At 38.6% G+C, this 16,079-nt stretch overlaps 1 protein-coding gene across 1 annotated transcript in view; it reads left to right on the plus strand.

Moving 5' to 3' along the window:
• Positions 1 to 4,924, plus strand: part of CCDC80 (coiled-coil domain containing 80) — a 32,940-nt gene extending 28,016 nt beyond the window's left edge. Inside the window, exons 6-8 of the mRNA XM_082460164.1 lie at positions 582 to 685; positions 3,210 to 3,290; positions 4,416 to 4,924. Coding sequence (XP_082316290.1) covers positions 582 to 685; positions 3,210 to 3,290; positions 4,416 to 4,762 — 532 coding nt within the window. The 3' untranslated portion in view covers positions 4,763 to 4,924. The remainder of the gene's footprint in view (positions 1 to 581; positions 686 to 3,209; positions 3,291 to 4,415) is intronic.
• The last annotated feature ends 11,155 nt before the right edge of the window (positions 4,925 to 16,079 follow it).

The raw sequence follows: 16,079 nt of genomic DNA on the forward strand, positions 1-16,079 counted from the left end.
TGAGGAAGGTACATAGGGCTTTGTTTTTCCAGGAACCCTCCTTGACCCTTTGAGACACTTTCCTATTTTCCTTCTTCCTGTCACTGTCATCTACTTAAAATTCAGTTCCTTTTTTTCCATACTATTTTCTGTCCATATATTCACTGCTCCCTGCCCCACCCAAAAACCCTAGGGAACTCTACCAGAACTTGAGTTTTCTTCAGTTATTTTCTGATTCCCTTATTTCTGTTGCTACAATTTAACATACAATATCGGCTGGTTTTCATTGTATCTGAGAGCTCCGTCTCTCCCTAAGTGACCTCATCAGGCATGGGGACCAGACTCATGCCCGATGACCAGACTCATGCCTAACACATCACGCAAATGTCACAGTAGGCAGACTGTGAAGTTACAAACGAAAAAGTGCAAGAACTGTGGTAATACAGTTTAATATTAGGCTTTGAGGAGCTATGAAATATTTCTAAGGGTCATTGTTTTTTATTCTGGGCACAGGAAAAAAATGACAGCCAAAGTTCCTCTGTGTTTTCACACTGGCCTCTATTGTTTGAAGCAGCCATTGTGGCCTTCTGCTTCTTTTCCAGGTTCCGATGGAGGAGGCGGCTGCTAGTGATCTCAGCGCCTAATGATGAAGACTGGGCCTATTCACAGCAGCTCTCTGCCCTCAGTGGTCAGGCATGCAATTTTGGTGAGTGGGAAGCATCACTGACCTGCTTGTCTTAAAGCATCACTGCTTTCCCATACCGCTCTCTTCCTGGTCAGTTCTAAAATGGAACATTAGGTCATCCAAATATTCCCCAGTCCAGACTGTAGATTCCTAGACACTTACTCAGTTATACTGAGGATAAAGTTGCTTTCAGACCGGAATCTTAGTCAACTGGGGTCTGTTTTTCTTTTTTCTTTTTTCTCAGTATTCTGCCCTCTCAGGTTCTTCATTAAAGTGTTTGAAAATACCTGCTGCTTTACTTGAAGTGATCTGTATTATGTTGTCTTCTTGTTTGCTTTTTAAAAACTTGTCTCAAGATCATAAAACTCAGGTATTATCATTTACTTAGGTAATAATTAGGTACCAACATTGAGTACTTCTCCATAGATTAAATATCTTTTGTAAAAGAGGAATGGCTTTGGGAATTAATTAATGAATTGAAGCACACTGTACTATATTGCCGTTCCCTTAGAAAGGATTTTGATCTATAACTGGGCACCAGGAAGACAGCAAGATCTGTTAAACAGAACCTTATGCTTTAAGACAAGCAGGTCAAAGAGAAATGCAGTTTATTATTACTATCATTATTTGCAGTGAATTGCTCAGTGTTTTGAAAACTAATGTATGCTTTCTTTACCAAGCATTATTATGCTAGCGGTCAGAAAGAGCTAGTATGATTTTGAATATGGACATATAGAAAGGAAAGGAAATGCATAATACACAGAAGTTATTACTAAGTTCTGTTTTGAACCAAAGAGATAATGGCAATTTCAAAAGTGGAAATCACGACTGAAATCTCATGTAAGATACACCTCTGCAGAGGAAGAATTTTGAGAGAGTCATTAGAGGGGGGAAGAGTAGCTAGGGGGCCACAGATTAAAAAATTCATAAGTGGAACATAGATGAATCTGTATTATTTCGATACTTCTATTAGGAAGAAGAATCATGTATTAGTTATAAAACTGTGTTTGATTTATAAAAGGTGGTGTGGTGGTATAAGTCTTGTAAAACATTACCAGAGCCTGGCCCTTGCTATGACCCAGTACCTGAACATTATAAATACATTTCAATTTTAAGATGTGAAATAATAACTCAAAAGAAGGCAGAAAACGAGCTCATAACAGTAAAAACAATGAGAAAATTTGTGAATTTTTATTTATACTCCTATTAACAAGGTTAATGTTTTAAGAACTTATATCAGTATATGTAAAGAAGATTTGATTGTGCCAGCATTCTTAGGCAAAATTTATATTTTGTATAAATTATGTATATATAATTATATATATTGTATATATATATTATGTATAGCCACCAACAGTGCTGGGTAAGACAGAAGTTTTTAGAGCAGTTAATGACCCTCCACAATAAGAATATTAATAAAATCATGGTTTGCTAATTTTCTACAGATGTCTTTGCAGCAGCTCTTAGGTGATGTTTCATTTTGAATCTCTGCACAGAGCCCAAGTCAAACACTTTTGCAGTAGACAGGAAATGTGAACAAGTCATGTTTTTAAGGGATAATTAAATTCATGATCGTCCCTTTTGAAAACATGACTCAACAACATGTAGAACAGAAATGCTTCACTTCTCTGGGGGAAGAGTAAAGGCCACAAAATTTTTTTTGTAATAGCATTTTGCCTGGATTTCAGCTCTTCCTTAAAAGAGCCCTCCATGGTGGCTTTCAGTTTTCTCCCCTGGACAGTCAACACCGTCCACATTCATATTTAGTTCCCAGTTAGTACCATGACTAGGCCCGGATTTTGTCTAAAACCGCGAAATCTGAATAGGATGAATCTAGAGCTTCCTTGTCCTCCTGTGTTCTTTCTCCTGAATCTTTTCATATGCGCTTCATCTTCAAAAGAATTCCAACAAGCTACCAAGGCATGACCTCCTTTCCTTTCCTGAAACTTTAGCTGAGGCTGGGAAGCAAGCTGTGCCTGCTGTGCTACCCCTTTGAGTCTTCTAAAGAAGTGCTAAGAACCTGCCCTCTAAACTGACAAACATTTCTTTGAGGAAGCCAGAATAATTTCTTAAACAATCACAATGGCTAGGGTCTGTAGTCTTTTCTTTGAGAGAAAATTAAATTATCCATGCAAGCTGTTATAACTTTAGGCATGACTTTCTTCCAGAACACTAATCAGCTTAGATCATCTTAGATATTTCAAAGTTCCGATGGCTTCATTTTTGGTTTGTCATTTAGTAGAGTGAGAATCACAGTTTAAAAGCAAATTCTTCTATTTCAATCTGCAAAAACAAAACCAAACCAGACCACATCTGACCCTGTTGTTAATCCTAAAATCTGCAATTAGTCTTTTTTCAAGATTTTGTAAGTATTTAAATACTTTTTTTTAATGAAAAAACTTTTACAAAAATGAATTATTTTTTTACCTAATCAGGTTATGTTTTATATTCTTTTTAAACTTAGAGATTTTTAATTCTCAGACATCCAGTCTTTGGAAGTGAAAGAAGACTTAACAGATTCTACCGCTTTGTTTTTTTCTCTTAGGTCTGCGCCACATAACTGTTCTGAAGCTTTTAGGTGTTGGAGAGGAAGTAGGGGGAGTTTTAGAACTGTTCCCGATTAATGGTAAAGTGTTGTTACTTTAAAACAGTATAAAGTACTGATAAGTTCAGTTAAATTATGTTAATTTATATGTAAACAGTGGGTGTACCCCTCAGGTGAAGAAAGGTCACAAAATCCTCCCTCCTCATGTTTGCCCGTGTGTGTGTGTGTGTGTGTGTGTGTGTGTGTGTGTGTGTGTGTGTGTGTGTGTGTGTGTGTGTGTGTACACAGGATGCATGTAGAAGAAGGGGAAGGGGGGCACAAGCACTAATATTGTTTTTACTAAAAAAATCATAAGTGACAGCAAAAATATCCATTTTCTTCACTGAAATAAGTCATTCATTTTTGTCTGCATGGGGCTTGATTGGCTTACAAAGCATTTTCATCTATGTTATCTCATTTAATTCTCGAAATAGTTTTACGAGGCACAAAGGTCGTATCTCACTGATTCCCTTGCAACAGATGAGGACATATACTAAAAGGCTCAGAGAAGCTGAAAGAAAATGACAGTGACTATTAAAAGTTTCAGAAAGTAAACCCAGTCCTTCCATCCAAGATCAAGCACTTTACCTGAGATAATGTGTATAAATCCCTGGCACAGTGCTGGACAGAGCAGATACCCAGAAAGTGTCAGTGCCCTTCTCCCTTCCCTTTCTTCTTTTCACTAATGATAATAGTTTAAATATATTCCCAGCTCTTAGATAATTGGTATTTTTCACCTTTGACAATGAAATAAGAGTTTTGTTATAAAGACAACAGCATCAAAAGGAAAACTGTACCCGCAAAGAAGAAACTAAGCTAATTGGAAATAAACATAGAAATATAAACAATATAATCTTTGTTAGTGACAGATTTTAAAGCAGTTGATCTTGCCAGAATTAAATGAAGGGACTGGCTTTATGCTTTATAACACTCCTATAAGGAGGCATTATGTGCCCCGAAGTTTGATACACTAATAATGTTGTAGAACAGCAGGGACATTTCTTTGCTAGTAGAAAAAACAAGCAAACTTTTTAAATTGGATTTTTGAGCTGAAGAGAAGAGACTCCTGGGTCCTCTCTCTATTCTCACAGTGGTTTCTTCTCACTTTGATGCTTTCCTGAGTGCTGCCTCTTCAATCCGCTAACAACTTTTCTAATCCTATTCTAGGGAGCTCTGTTGTGGAGCGAGAAGACGTACCAGCCCATTTGGTGAAAGACATACGTAACTATTTTCAAGTGAGCCCAGAGTACTTCTCCATGCTTCTAGTTGGAAAAGATGGAAATGTGAAATCCTGGTATCCTTCCCCAATGTGGTCCATGGTGATTGTGTACGATTTAATTGATTCGATGCAACTCCGGAGACAGGAAATGGCTATTCAGCAGTCACTGGGGATGCGCTGCCCAGAAGATGAGTATGCAGGCTATGGTTACCATAGTTACCATCAAGGATACCAGGATGGTTACCAGGATGACTACCGTCATCATGAGAGTTACCACCATGGATACCCTTACTGAACAGAAATATGTAACCTTAGCCCCAGCCAGTTTCCCCTGCAGCTGTTGAAGCCACATGTGGCCAGCTATGTAAAGGAGAGTTCTTCCACACTGCCTACATTCCCTGCCTTTTTCTTTCAGTGTTCTTCCAAGATTAAATAAATAGCAAACTTTTGCCTACTCGTGAGTTGTTACTGAAGCCTTAAATCATAAAGATGTTTAAAAGAATTGTTTGTCTAACTGGAGAGGATCTGGTGCTGAATAATGTTATTGAAAATGGATATTTTCCTTTTCTTAATATGGTGGACGTGATTGGGAATACAGTATTCTATAACGTATTTATACCTCTCTTTTTAGTATTTTTAGTATTAATTGGTAAGTGAAAACCATGATTGTTAAAGAAAATTAAAGATCACAGCACAGGTATTTTCAGATGAACATCTGAGCAGATGGGACAGACAGAGCAGGTAGCTTCTTAACCCTTTCTGAAATGTTAGTCTAAAAATGATTGACAGCTCTGCTCTATACTGTGAATTTCTTTTCTGAAGTTTGATACTATAGGAGTCTGGTGATATTGGCTACCAAAGCCAGGGCAAGTACCAAACTCAGCTTTGTTACCATAGCCACTTCCTGCCCTGTTTCTGTTAACTCTTAGTGTCTTTTCAGGGAAAAGGAACTTCTAAATCACCACCAGAATCTGGCTCTGCAGCTAGAGGTGCTACTTTCAGAGTTCTGTCAGGTACCATGGCATTCCCAGTATGGGAAACCTTGACTCTTCACATTTGACTCCCTAATGGGCCCATTATCTTACTGGCACCTTGTAAAATAAAATTACAAAGGAGATTATTTTTAGGGGTTCCTTTTGTTTTCAAAGGAAAATGTTACTAAATTAACAGTGGATAAAATTGTAACTGGATTGCAGAATATAATCCTTGTCTTTGAAATAGAGCATTTAGTTTTTACATATGGCATATAAACTAAATATTCTCCCTTCCTCCCTCCCTCTTTCCCTTCCTTCCTTCCTTCTTTCCTACTTTTCTTTTTTTTCAGCAAAGACCAAGTAATATTAACTAATATGTATGAGCTTGCCCTAAGGTGATCAGATTTCCCAGCGTTTCGCATCCGGACACTGCCAGCCTCTATCAGTAATGGGGATGCTTATTTTTTGTCACTGTTATTAACAACTAATTCTCCAAATAGTCTTGAAATTGGTTATTAACTCTAGTGAGCCTAGATATTAATAACTGCATTCAAGCCACATGTGAATACTACTAGCATTTACTTATCTGTGCCTATTTGTACAAGTTTATCTTTACATCATCTGAACTTTGTCATAATTATAGTAAAAGTGGAATTTGTACCTCAATGAACCTGAGGAATCACTTGTTTTGTCCCTTATTCTCCATGAAGACCATTCATTCTTACCTGTTTTACAGGTAACTGAGGTCCAGAAAGTACAAGTGACTTCAGAACACAGTTTTCTTATTATATAAACTATGCTCCCACGCTATGCTTCTCCCATGGTGGAGAGCTTTCCTCCTCTCTCCTTCTAGAACAGTCTGTACCAGCTGCCTGAAGGGTGAAGGTGCAAGAACCAGGTTGATGGGCATTGCTCTTACATTTTTGCCAAGGTGAAGCACAGCTTAAAATTGCCAATAAGAATGGTTTTCTTTATGATTGTTTCTGAAATTACATAGGGACAATTTCTAAGGGGCCCAAGTTGTCTCAATTTCAGGAAATATAATAATGAGGGAGTTTCATCTCCCAAGGAAACTAGGTAGGGATAATAGAAAATTTACTTATAGAATAATATGAATCAGGTTCTAGTTCCTACACCCAAAGAAAGACAACACTTTTTCATAACCTGAGATTACTTTTTCAAGAATTCTTCTGGTTTCAGTGACACTGAGATGATCATTAGCAAATGCATTTGAAGACTCCTTCCTCTAATGAGTGGACGCAGAAGTCGTGTATAATCATTTGGGGGACTGTAATATAAGCCATAGCTCAGCAAAAGGACACATTCAGAGGAAGATGTTTTTGGTAAATGTCCTCAAATTCTATAATCTGGAAAAATACAGAGTAAATCTCAGCAAATGGGAGGATTGGAGAATTAGGCAACCTGAATCTCTGTCTTCCAGGGGTATAGATCAGGTTGTTTGACATCTGAGTATTGTTTTTTTCCTATAAAAGCATTTCCTTCCAAAAACAGCAACAACAAAAGGTAAGAAATAAATAAAATGTCGTTTCTGAGAAAGTTTATGGTATTTAGAAAGAAAAGCACCCAGTTGAGTTAGGAAAATCTGGAAAAAGTCTGTAAAGGACACAGCCTCACCAAAGTTGCTGGTTGTCATAATTCCCTTCCATGAATTTCCAAGAATTGGTTTCCACTAGAGAAATCCCAGGGCTCTAAGGTGACTATTAATTCAGCAGAGAGATCCTTCTCCTGCCTGCTACAGAGGCTGGTGGCCCAGACGCAGCAGAGTCGGTGGAGCCCACTAGTCTCATTCTCTGGATTACAGTTAATAGCGAAGCTCACACCTTCTCAACTCCTAGAGCCTTGAGGATAAAAATAGCTCAGGACCAGGGTGAATGATGGCCTCAGCTGACCCTGACTGATGATCTCAGTGCTCAGCACTGTAGAGAGATTCCAGAAAAGGAGACGCCTCTTGAAAAGGACCTCTGTCCATTTCTGTGCCACCACGAATTCCCCTTTCCCTGCTGAGGAATCCTCTCTGCTCCATGGTTGCTCTGTACTTGATGGTTTGGTGTGTGTGGACAGAGCAGGTGTTTGGTGAGTACTCTTAACTTCAAGTGAAGCTCAGTTAAAATGCTAACTAACTACTTCTCTTCAGTCCTCTCAGAGCTGGTGCAAAGCCCCCAATGCCAGACTTTCCTCTTCATTTTGTACACGTTATTAGTTATTAAGAGCTCAAGAATCAAGGTCGGAGTGGTGATTTCTGATGGTCTCAACCTGTCGATAGTGATGCTATCAGCCAGGAATGCCCCGGGGGCACTCACCTGGGCCTGTGTTACAGACATTTCCCCATAGGAACCAATGTTGTGGCTGGACTGGCCTTTGTGGTTCTTATTATGATCGCAAAGTGCACTTCAGCAACAACCCTGTTGATGAAAAATTAATCAATAGCAGATCTAAGAAAGAAATGGAAATTTTTATTCAAGCCAACCTGAGGATTATAACCTGGGAGACAGTCTTTCAGAAAGCTCTGAGCTTTGTTCTACCAATTAGAGGTCAAAGCTCGGTTACATACTTTTTTTTGAGACAAATGGTTATGCATCATTTGATAGTTTACAGATCAACACGTACAAAATGAGTAGTGGGTCATGGGTCATAGTGGCCCCTTATGAGGTTAAAGAGGAAGGTTATCTCCTAAGGAGGTCTGGTTAGTGCAAATGCATAATACACACTAAAGGGGAGGGAGGAGGCCGAAACAGGCAAAGAAAAATTTTATGTTTAAGTTTTTCTCATCTTGCCATAAAATATGAATTTTATTTCATCAACCATCAGCAAACTTTGTAAAAAACAAGATTTATCATTCACAGGTCCTGGAGGATACACACAGCGAGGCTGCAGGTAGAGAGCAGAGACCTGGGGTTCTGCCTGTATTGAGGTTGAGGGTGAAGTGCCTAGGGTTTCACGGGTTTACTTTTTATTGGTGAATTTAAACCTAAGAGTGGCAATTTAGGCACATGAAGGGAAAAGTAGGGTCACTCAAGGGGTCAGTTATGTAGGTCACCCAGGGCTTTCCAATAGGGGAACTTCATGGGGGTTGCTGGATCTTTAGGTAGTTGTGTAGCTGGCAACATGTTTATTCGAGATGGATCCTTTGACATGGATGCCTTAACAATCAAAAGATTAATGTTAAGCATTTACATTACCCTCAGAAAAGCTAATCGTCAGGCACTTACACAAAAGGTGATGAAGGGCAAAGGGCGAGTTGTAACAGAATTCGATGGGTGTTTTAAAAGGGCCACTGGACTTGGGAAAACTACTGGTCCTTGCCCTGACCTGAGATGAGTCACTTTACCTCTGGGACTCAGCTTCTTATCTCCAAATGAGAGAGTGGGACTAGACATTTAAGTTTCTTCTAACTCTGTGACGTTTATGAATCTTTCTTGGTCTTTAGGGAGTAGAATGCTAAGCTCAGAGAAGCTCAGAGATTTCCTATGATCCAATCAATGTTAATTCTCAGAGAACCCAGACTTCACAGTTCAGAATCCAGTTCCAAATTGTTACGGGAATTGGGAAAGGTATTAAGCAACTTCACTGAATTCTTCCCAGCACAGTACTGATGCTGCGGCTGCGATCCAAAGGGGTCATCACCTCTAACACACAGAAACCCTCATCATCACCTTAACAGCCAGGCTGGAGCTTCCAAGGAATTCAGGCTGGCAAGGACTGTGAGCTTCCTGAACATTTAAGGAGTCCCTTAATGTGGTCCCCAAATTAGGAAATTTGTGTTGCAGCATATGCTTGTGCTTCAACACAAATTTCCTAATTTGGGGACCAAATGCATCACCTGAAGCTTGGAAACTGGGCAGTCCCTGGGCAGACTTCAGAGACCTTAAATATCAGTACTTCCTTCTAGAAAGCAAAAGAACAGTCCTCCATCCTCCACTCCATGGGTTGATACATGTGCCAAGGAGGCTGGGTGAAGGGATGGGGTGATTTTAAACAGCTAAAACTGACCCTGGGCAACATTTTCTTTGGCTTTCCTCCTCCCCCATAAGCATCCCTTTCCTCTCTCCTGGCCCTTTTCTCCTTTCCCTGGCCCCTCTCTCATGAACCATTCCAGCTCACCGATGACTACAACTGATTAGGTGTAACTGACATGCTAAAGGTACCACCCTTTCTAAGGACATCTGCAGCGCAAAAGGAGATCCTTGAAGAAGGGCCATAGGGAACAGCTTGGCAAACCATTTCTGAAAGACTGCTAATCCCTGGAAGCAAGCCTCACTTTCCTTCCCAAAAATGTTAGAGAAAGAGTAAATTCCTCCTGTGGATTTCACCATCATTCTGTTTGTCTCCTTTTGTCCTCTTTTCTATCTTTGGCTTGCTTCTTTTTGTGAATACTCTTTACAGAGCCAAATTAGACCAGGGTAGGCAGAGGCAGGAATACACCCAAATCTGGCAAGACTTGATCAAGAATGGCTGAAAGCCTTGAGGTGTGAAGAGAACCATCTAGTCATTCCAGGTCTTAATCCAAGATACTCATTTTCAGGTTATGCTCAAGTTATATGATGATTCCAACATTTATTGTATTTATATTATTTTCTATGTACTTTGCCAGAAACCAGTAATACAAAACTGACATTTTCCAGTACAGATTAGTAGAGAGCAGCCATGTACACAGTCAATTATAAGATAGTATATATAATCAATGATGGGGGGAGAGGTATAAAGAAGGGACCAGGGAGATATAAGTGATGATAGTTCTTCAATCTTTTGGAGACTAGAATTATTACATTGCTCTTCCTGTCAGCCTCGACATGATTTGAGCAAGTACCTCATATTGACTCTACTGTCACCATAGTTAATGGCTTTTGGATACTCACAGTGTAGGCACTTCTTCTCCTGGGAACTTCTTACCTCTCCCAGATTTAAGAAGTTGTCTGGATGTCCATGGAAGGATGGTGGCACTAATATTAATTCATTCATAGACACTACCCCCTCCCTGAAATAAACTAAAATGAACAATAAGCATGAATTTATAGAAGAAAACTTCAACAAGATTGAAACTAGGGAATAGCTTTAATCTCAAAGCATGAACTTTGAGTAATGTGTGCCTACTTACTATCCCCAACTTGGGGAAATTGAGCACTAGGAAAGATAAGAAATACACTTGTAGTCTATTGCTCAGGCAAGGATCAGCTGTAGCTGAGAGGCCAAAGTTAAGTGACATGGCTATGCCCTGCCCTTCTTTCCCCCTAACTTCCTAATTGGAGGAAGGAGGTTTGGAGATAAGGGTATATATATGCAGGATGGAGTTGGTTTACAGCTAGACTGGAAAAGCTCTGTCTCCGGGGACATGATGGTATCTTTTTTGACTCTTGGCCAAACTAAGGGCAGTGGGATTTAAGATGTGCTGTTTAAAGTCTGAAACTACCCCAGGGATCCCCAGGGTTAATTTCTTTAATGATGGTTTCCAACTGGTCTAATAGATTACGTAAACCTGACTGATGAGTTGGCTAGAGAGGCCATGAAAATCCTGGGAAATTCTACTTTGAGTTCTCCCAAAGTCAAGATTCCTCCCACAGATCTTGGGAGTTCCAGCTGGAGACAGTGGAGACAGTGCGGTCTCTGTGTAATAAGGACCCTGGGGAGCTTAGGCTTCAGCTCTCTTGGAACCCCAGTGTCTACACTCTCCTTTTCTTGCGGCACCATGTCCTTCGCCTTAAATAAAAGTCTTACGTGAGTGTCCTCTGTGGAGTCTGGTGAGTCCTTTCAAATATATGAACGTGGGAAATCTTTGCAGCAGGGCAGTGTGTACAAATTTTACATATAAAAACTTAACAAAATATGAAATGTTAAAATATTTTATACAATATGTTAAATGTCTGTAACATGTTAAATGTAAGAATATATACAAATATTATATAATTATATATAAGTATACAATACAAAAATTCTAGTAGCAAATTTCACAGTTGTAGAGAAAGTGTGTGCTGCTTTCAAGGCACTTCACTTAGCCTGACTTCTTATCAAAGCAGGGGGCTCAGTCTCAAACAGAGGAACAAACTAAAAGTCAAGTGATACCCTCTCCTCACAACAGGAGACAGTACTACCCCTATCTCTATGGAACTGGCCCTCAAAGCAGGCATTTCAACCGAGATAGAGGAAAATTACACACCCAGAAAGTTCCCTCGTTGCAATTTTCTATGGTCCTGCTTCCCTTCCACCTTCTTAAAACAGCTTCTAGCTTTAACACAACTTCAAAGATGCCATTCAGGGTCCAGGTAAAGAGCAATTGGGTAAGGAAGATTTCACCTACACCATTTTGTGGGAAATACTGGGACTGATTAAAATTTTGTTTAAAGATGAGTACACAGAAATCTTAAAGAAAAGATCTATACAGAGGCATCCATGCACCCAGGCTTAGATATCAGCTCACCTACAAAAAGGGGGAAAAAAAAAATATATATATATATATATGCATATACGCATATACACACACTTAGACATACATACACACCTACATACGTACCTATGTAATATAGCAGGGAAATAACTTTTTGGCAACACTAAATGATAAAAGAGATTTCTAAATGGAAAAAAAAAGGTGACTTAATTATTTTTCAGACAAGCCATTATTTATATTATATTAAATAGCTATAGAAAGTAATAAAAATGCAAAACCTCTGAACAATAATATGACTCGAAAAAACCTGCAGTCAGTAGTTATTAGACACCAAAAAAAAATTAACAAAACCTCAGGAAGTGTATCAGTCGAAAACACTTTTGGAAGAGAAAATTCTATTTTAAGACAGCTCCCAGCTGAGAGATGAACTGGCATTTAAAGTTATGAATAAACAAATTATGTCATGAACGAATAAAGTTTAATTAGCTGTGATAATTGGGATTACAAACTAAAAGGCAAGCTATTAATTCTTGAAGGAAAAGGTGCATAATAAAACATTTTAAAAAGAACTTCCGAATTTCATCATATCCATGACAACATCAAGTCTAAGAGACACCACTATTTCATGTCCTGCTAAGAAACACACTGTCAATTAAACATATTACTTTCTTGTCATTTAGAATTTTCATTTTATATCTTTTTAAAGAGCTTTTAAAGACTTTGCATTTATCATGTAGCATTTTCTGATTACATAAAAAGGGAAACTATAAGTTAACTAAATTAAGCTATTTCTAGAATATCTTCCCATTTTGAGCCAGAATCTCTTGAATCACTTTTTGACGCAGAGTCGTAGATGTCTGAGGTTTTCCGGGCAGATAGTTCCCTGCACCACTGGGAGACGTGATGATGAGGAAGCATTTTAAGAGAGTTTCTCTGCTGTCTCCAGGGTCTTCTTCCAAGCTATTGACACTCATTCTGTAAAATTTGATGCTGGCATGTTCTTGATCTTACCAGGAGGTACCAATGAAAGATTTTCAGACAACAACCAGAACTCTTATCCTCTCCTCAAATGGTCTTTAAGTGGTTTGTTGACTGAAACATCAAGAAGTAGTATGCATGTGCCAAATGCCTGCATGTGCAAGCAAAGACAATTTCATTACTGCCAGGAGGCAGCAGCTATATTAACATGCCATTGCTTAACACACCCCAATTTCAGAGATGGTAACATGAAAACATGAGTCCTAGAAGAGATGAAATACAGCGTAGCAGACCTAGATAAAATTCTCAGAGCTTATGAAGAAAAACTAGGAGTTGGGAGGAAATGTAATAACCTAAGTTCCTCATCTTTCAATGAAAGGAGTCAATGACCACATTTTAATTTTTGAGGTTGAAACATTTATAAATAAGGTTCTAAGTTTGCTTTTAAAAATGTAGATAGAAGTAACTACTAGCAGTGAAACAGACTAGAAATGCAAGTTGAATAAATCTAAAATATGACAAGAAACTTTCAAACTGGTTCAAAATATCAAACCAACATCAACTTTCTCAAAAAAGTTTTTACACAAAGGATGAGCCGAACTACAATAATAAATTCAATAAAAATATGCAAATAACAACAGGAAGAGCACAGCTCTCATTTTCCAACCAAGTGTATAAAAACTAGAAACTAACGAAAGTATGAATAAAATCCTCAATGACACTACTCTTGACTCGAAACAGAATTAGGAAAAATAACAATGATAATGCTATATTTTAAAGTCTTTGAGGATTGGCCTGGAGTCTACTTACTCCAAGGAATTTTTCTACTAGTTATAAACATGTTCATTAACAAGCAAGAAAGAAAACAAATACATTTGAAGAAGATGGAAAAAGAACAAAACAAACTTTAGAAAAACAGAACATAATAAATTTTAATAAAGTAAAAATTAGAAACTGCTCATTAACCTATTTTCTAAAAAACCAAGAGATACCATTCATACACAAAACCAAAAGTGAGAAAGAAAACAGAACTATAGTAAAAGAGGAAATAAGTAAAAGAATTATGAGCATGATTCACAAATTCCTGTGCAAATAAATTTGAAAATCTGGATGGTTAATTTTTTAGCAAAATATTGAATATAAATGATCAAGAGTGAATCAAGAAGAATATGAGGAAGAAACAAAGAATGTTGTAGGGAAAAAAGTACTCCTCAAAACAGTGCCAAGCCTAGGCAATTTTATTTGTGAGTTCTTTCAAAGCGTCAGGGAACACATAAAGCTGACGTTTTTAAAATCTTTCCAGGGCAACGCGGCCAATGGGAGTTGGCAGCTTGACCCACACCACATCCGTATGGGATTGTTAGGGACATGGGTTGATAAATCCCAGCAGGATTAAATGCATTACCAGCATTGTCAGCAGGTTTCAGTTATCTTGGCAGAGACAGGATGGTGCTTGAAGCAAGTAAAATAGCAAGTGAGGACAGAAGTTCTGCAGATCTGTTAGGGAGTTTATTGTGATTCCATGTGAGCAAAACATCACCTTCTCACTAAACTCCTATTTGAATTGAAAATTTACTGCTTTTATAGCTTTATACTTTAATTGTAAATTTGTTTTGGTTTTCATATAAAAACTATAAGAAGTTTATACTTTATGTTCATATGCATTTAAATTACAGTAAAGTGAAAAAAAGGTCAACACTGATCTGTGAGAGGTTTTTTTTCCTTTAAAGGAGGGATACATATTACTCAATTTTAGAAAGTCTGCTCTAGGCTTTAGAGAAGGAAAACCACTCTCTTTCCTTTGGGTTTGACATTCTCTGCCCCTTCACCATACTAGAATGGTAAGAGTTCGCAGGAAAAATCAGGACTTAAGTAAAAGGAGAAGTTGCCAAGGAGGACCTGGGCTGTGTCTGGTCAAGGTTGGGCCTGTACAAGAGCAAAAGGTTTCCCTGCAGCCCCACATAGTCTAACCCAGGTCACCAGCAACAGGGCTTCCACATGGGGATTCAGATGCAAAAAGCCTTACAGTTATAAACAAAGTAACTCTGCCCTGAGTCTCCTCTGCATATGGACCTTGAAAACCTATGGCAGCAGGACACAGCTGGCCAAGCATTTGGGATCTGGGTCTAAGCCATCTTTCCCTCTATAACCAACAGCCACATCCTGCTTCCCCTCAGGATTAGGCACATTGCTGGATAGAAGTCTGACCCTAGGACCAGTGGCAGAGCTGGAATCAGGTCACTGCAGGCCATACTTGTGGTCCAACCAAAGGCTATTCAGCACATTAGTTGTAGGTCAAAACTGCTTAGAAGAGAATCTAAAAATAGGAAGGGACTTTAGAAATCACTTAGTCCAACTTCTATACCAATGATGGAATCTCTTCTAAAACATACTGCTGATACAATCTCTCCTTAACACTTCAGTGATCGAGAATTTACTACTACTCTCTACTACTCTTCAGGAAGGCCTTCTCCATTATTGGAAAGTATCATTTGTTAGGAGAGTCTTCCTTATAAGGAAAGAATAACCATCACCCTATAACTTGTTCTTTACAACAGGAAAGAAGTCTACTTCTTTTTCCGCATGACACTCGTTCTCCCCAGATTATGCACTTGATCCAAGAGCACCTAAGATGATAGGATATGGTTTCTAGACCTCTCACCTTTCAGTTACTCTCCTATTAAAACAGTAGCACCCACGAAATACAGTTGTCCCTTGGTATCTGCGGGGGATTTGTTCCAGGACCCACTGCGGACCAAAATCTGAGGATGCTCGTGTCCCACAGCCGGCCCTCCATATCTGCAGTTACGTATCCGAGGATTCAACCAACCGGTGATCGTATAGGACTGTATTTATTGAAAAAAAATATGCATATAAGTGGACCCGTACAGGTCAAACCTGTGTTGAGGGGTCCACTGTACTCCAGTGCATCCACATCAGAACTTCACATTTTAGTTCCAGCTCCTTCCCTCTCTCTACTTAATTTGTAAATTAACATGAGTAAACCTTCCTTTGGGCAATAAATGCTTTCCTGAAAAGGAGGGTGAAAAAGCAACTGTAAATGAGAAAATCAATCTCCATGAATTAGTGGGATCTGCTATTTAATACATCCCGTAGGCAATACCTTCACAAGTAATATTGTTGCAATTTTATGTTTCATAAGTATGTTTTGTATGCTATATTTCTTAAAAGTGAGGTCTTCCTATAGCTGATTTTCTTTACCTTTAAAATGAATTGTCATAATAATCTTCCTGTTTCAC

The sequence above is a fragment of the Balaenoptera physalus genome (genome assembly GCF_965194825.1).
Source record: "Balaenoptera physalus genome assembly, chromosome: 4".
NCBI classification, from domain to species: Eukaryota; Metazoa; Chordata; class Mammalia; order Artiodactyla; family Balaenopteridae; genus Balaenoptera; species Balaenoptera physalus.